Source organism: Cajanus cajan, chromosome 6 (assembly GCF_000230855.2).
Source record: "Cajanus cajan strain Asha chromosome 6, NIPB_CcT2T_4, whole genome shotgun sequence".
NCBI classification, from domain to species: Eukaryota; Viridiplantae; Streptophyta; class Magnoliopsida; order Fabales; family Fabaceae; genus Cajanus; species Cajanus cajan.
This window is the reverse complement of record NC_138522.1, coordinates 63,146,017-63,150,124: the sequence shown is the minus strand read 5'-3', so window position 1 is coordinate 63,150,124 and position 4,108 is coordinate 63,146,017. Positions and strand designations below refer to the sequence as shown.

Here is a 4,108-nt window from a genome sequence, read left to right as displayed (position 1 = left end):
TTTAATTAACTTGTATAAATGATATTATAATAATTTAATTTAATTTAAATAAAAATAAAATATTTTTTCTCTCTTATTAACTTCATTCTCTAAGTCATTTTTCTCTCCTATTAGATTCCTTCTTCAACTCATTTCTCTTTTCTATTAAATTATTTCTCTAACTTATTTATCTTTCTCCTATTAAATTTCTTCTATAACTCATTTCTCTCTCATCTCTCATGATGTCTCCCCTCTCTCTCTGAACAAATAAGAATTAATTAATAGAAAAAATAAATGAATTAGAAAATAAAATTAATAAGAAAGATAAAATAATTTATTTTTATTTAAAATTAAATTAAATTACTATAATATTCTTTATACGAATTAACCAAATAAAAAAAATGAATAGTTTTTTTATTCTAAAATTTTGATATAAGTTACTAACATATTTCTACTAAAAAATAGGTGAAAGTATATTAGTATTCCCTTTTTATAATTATATAACATGTCATTCGATCACTAATTTTTTTTTTACTCTATTTACTCCCAATAATAATTATATAACATAAAAATGGAGAATAGAAAGAACAAAATATTTGAAGCTCTGTAACAGCTGGTAACGGAGGCTTTTGGGGTAGCCGGCGAGGCATGGTGGATTCCTCTCTTTCTATATGGATTTGGTGCTTCACTCTCTACCCATTATCTCTCTTTTCCTTTATTTACTTTTTCTTTGGTTTATTTATGTGGGTTCGGAAAGAACAGGAGAAGAAAGAAGCTGAAGCCCCCTTGTTATGGTTCGAAACCTCTGACTCTGTTTGTCGCCGACACCAGTTTGAACCTGATGGTCGACTCTCCGTATGTTACTCTTCAATGTCTATGTTTTGGAAGCTTCTTCTTCATCTCTTTTGATAAACATGTTATGTTATGGCCTAAACCCTCATAATTATGTCCTTCATTAGCTTACCTTGTGTGTTTGGATTGGATGTTAAAAATTATAAATTGATGTAAACACAAGTGCCAATGCTGTTCATTTCTTCCTATTGTACCAGCTCTTTGACTCTTTATACTCAAATTTGTGATATCTTAGGCTTTGAGAAAATGTTTTCTGTTTAAATTATCTGTTTTTACTTTTTCTTATAAAATTGTCCTAAATTTTTTCCTTTTTTTTTTTCTCCAAAGATTTGTTCAGGAAATAGTGAAAATAACTGTTTATTTATTGTTTTCTCTGTTTCCTATACAAATATTTGAAAACAGAAACCAGACTGAAGATAAGGTGACAATTTTGTAATTAAAATTGAAAAAAGACATTGTAAACATGAAATGAATATACCCTTATGTTTTTATAATGAAGCAACTTTTGTGCAGTGTTCTAAAATTGATCGTGAGTTTTGTTCAAGGTGTTTGTTTGGATTTCGTTAACCTAACAAGTGTTTTCGGTTCCTCTGTAGGTTGTGATTGTTGATGATTCCAGGCCCCTATACCAAAGGGTGGCTGGATGTTTCATGAATAAATTTTTCCCCTCGGGATATCCATACAGGTTTTTTAATTTTTCCTGAATATATGTTATAGTTTATGGTGTAGAAAAGCTTGTTCGATGACTTATATTTAACATGTTTTTGTTGCAGTGTGAATGAAGGCTATCTCAGATACACGCAGTTTCGGGCTTTGCAACATGTTACCAGTGCAGCGCTATCAGTTCTATCAACTCAGGTCTTCTTCTGATAACTTTAAAATCTCAGTAAAGGATGTAACGAGAAATAAGTTATTGTCTTTGACATTGGAAAATTAAACTTGCTTTCTTGACAACTGAGATATAAAATACACTTTATTAGTATATATTTTTTGTTAATCGTAGTTATGTTATCTTTTTTATGAATGGATTCCTGTGAAATAATTAAGTGGGTATCCTTGGCCCCTATGCTTATTCTTCTGCAGTCCTTGCTATTTGCTGCAGGGTTGCGGCCCACTCCTGCACAAGCAACTGCTGTTAGTTGGGTAATTTGATACTAATTTAAAATTGGCAATTTCTCAAACCATTTTAGAGTTTGTTTGGATATATATTATAAGTGCTTTTGAGAGTTTCTCTATTAGAAAAAAAACTCTTTATTTTCAGTAGATAAGCTTTCAAAAGCTCTTCTAAATTTGTATTCAAACAGACTTATGGTAACTTCTATTTAATGTATAACCCGGCTGTTTTCCTTGCTTATATCCAGATTTTAAAGGATGGAATGCAACATGTAGGGAAGCTAATCTGTAGCAATTGGGGTGCTAGAATGGATTCTGAGCCTAAACGTTGGAGACTACTAGGTTTGCATCTTGGCTGGTGCTTCTTCACCACCTTCTATCCTTACAATAGCTCTTATTTGTTAAGTTTTCAAGTTGTCTGACTGCAATTAACTTTTCATTTTTTGCAGCTGATGTGCTCTATGATATCGGCATTGGCTTGGAAGTGCTTTCTCCATTATGCCCGCATCTTTTTCTAGAAGTGGCAGGCTTAGGAAATTTAGCAAAGGTTTATATTTTTATTGAGCTTTTTTTTACAGATAATTTCACATTTTGGTATTTGTGTGCAATATAAAGTTGATTCAGTGCTTAATAGTAGTTCATTCAATCCTATATTTGTCATGTTTGGGGTTTTAAGCATCGCATTTTAGATTTCCAGTAAATGTATCATATTTATTTTAGCCTATTAAATTCTCTTTCTGTTATTATGGAGTCAACAGGGGATGGCAGTTGTTGCAGCAAGAGCAACAAGATTGCCTATATATTCTTCATTTGCTAAAGAAGGAAATCTGAGTGACCTATTTGCTAAAGGAGAGGCTTTTTCAACTCTCTTTAATGTTGTTGGAATTGGAGTTGGAATTCAATTAGCATCTACTGTCTGTGCATCAATGCAGGGAAAGGTATAGAGATTTTATTTGTTTGTTCTTGGGCTTCAGTGTTCTATTAACTTTTCGGCTTGACTCATGCAATTAGTTTGTGCTAATAACAATATATTGTTTATATGCACTCAGAATCATTACTCATATTGTGAAAGGAACTAGGAAGTAATTATTTTTTTCCTAGTTACCCTATAGAGATAGAATTGATCATATTGCATATCTTAATGTCAAAAATATTTGTGTTGTGATGATTCCAACTGATGGATTATGAAACTTTTTATGCAGTTTGTTGTGGGTCCTCTCCTTTCCATATTACATATATACAGTGTGTCTGAAGAAATGAGAGCAACTCCTATCAATACCTTGAATCCACGAAGAACTGCAATGGTTGTGGCCGATTTTCTCAAGGTCTGGTTTAAACTGTTATAGTAAATGAAAACTCTCTCGGTTTCCCTTCAATTCATTATCTGACAAAAGAAAAATGAAATGTTGTTTGACATTTTGTTGAATTCCAAAACAGGAAGGAGTTGTAGCAAGCCCTGCTGATCTAAGATATAGAGAAAATCTGCTGTTTCCTCTGCAACTCAAAGAAGATGCTGGAAATGTAAGAGTGGGGAAGGATGTACACAAGGTCATTCAACCTTCCAGGCTTCTTGAGTTAAGACAAGTGTTCCCTAAGGAGAAGTTTCTTTTAAATTTTGGGGGAAATTGCATCAACATGGTGTTGGAGCAAGATGCTAGTGGTGAAGATGCATTGAGAGGGTGGCTAGTAGCTGCATATGCTTCACAAACTGAGAGTTCCTCTCATGAGCTCAATGGTAGTGTCATGCATGAGGCTTATGAGAAAATGAATGGTGTCTTTCCTGTATTCTTAAAGGAATTGCAGAACAAAGGGTGGCACACTGATAGGTTTTTGGATGGAACTGGAAGCCGTTTTGCACTCTAGTGCTCGTATAGTTTCTATGTTGCTTTGAGTAGGTTTTGATCCATTCTTTCAGAGAATTTTTGATGTGCTATGGGTGGAGTAAATCCGATAGTGTTCACATATCTTATGCTCAATTTAATTGTATATTGTACCTATTTTTTTAAAGAGCAATGTTAGATGCACCAAAAGATAGAATGACGCGCGCACCCACATTTGCCTCGTGAATGTGTAGTCTCAAACCCATGTTTTATTTGGTTTATTCAAGTTATTTATGTATTTATCATAATTATAATGATGGTATTAAGTTTCGAGTCTGAATCTA

General features: G+C 32.9%; 1 protein-coding gene across 4 annotated transcripts; it reads left to right on the top strand.

The window, feature by feature from the left end:
- The first annotated feature begins 541 nt into the window (after positions 1–541).
- LOC109797114 (protein root UVB sensitive 2, chloroplastic) lies at positions 542–4,108 on the top strand. Of its 4 annotated transcripts, none has more exons than XM_020357033.3 (10): positions 542–630; positions 742–834; positions 1,428–1,516; positions 1,605–1,689; positions 1,915–1,974; positions 2,193–2,286; positions 2,394–2,491; positions 2,703–2,882; positions 3,147–3,269; positions 3,382–4,108. In XM_020357033.3, the coding sequence occupies exons 1-10, from the start codon at positions 628–630 to the stop codon at positions 3,805–3,807; spliced, it is 1,251 nt and encodes a 416-aa protein (XP_020212622.1). In that variant the 5' UTR covers positions 542–627; the 3' UTR covers positions 3,808–4,108. The 4 variants fall into 4 exon arrangements, with proteins under 4 accessions (XP_020212622.1, XP_020212621.1, XP_020212620.1 ...); XM_020357032.3 differs by having other exon boundaries at positions 554–659; XM_020357031.3 differs by having other exon boundaries at positions 573–834.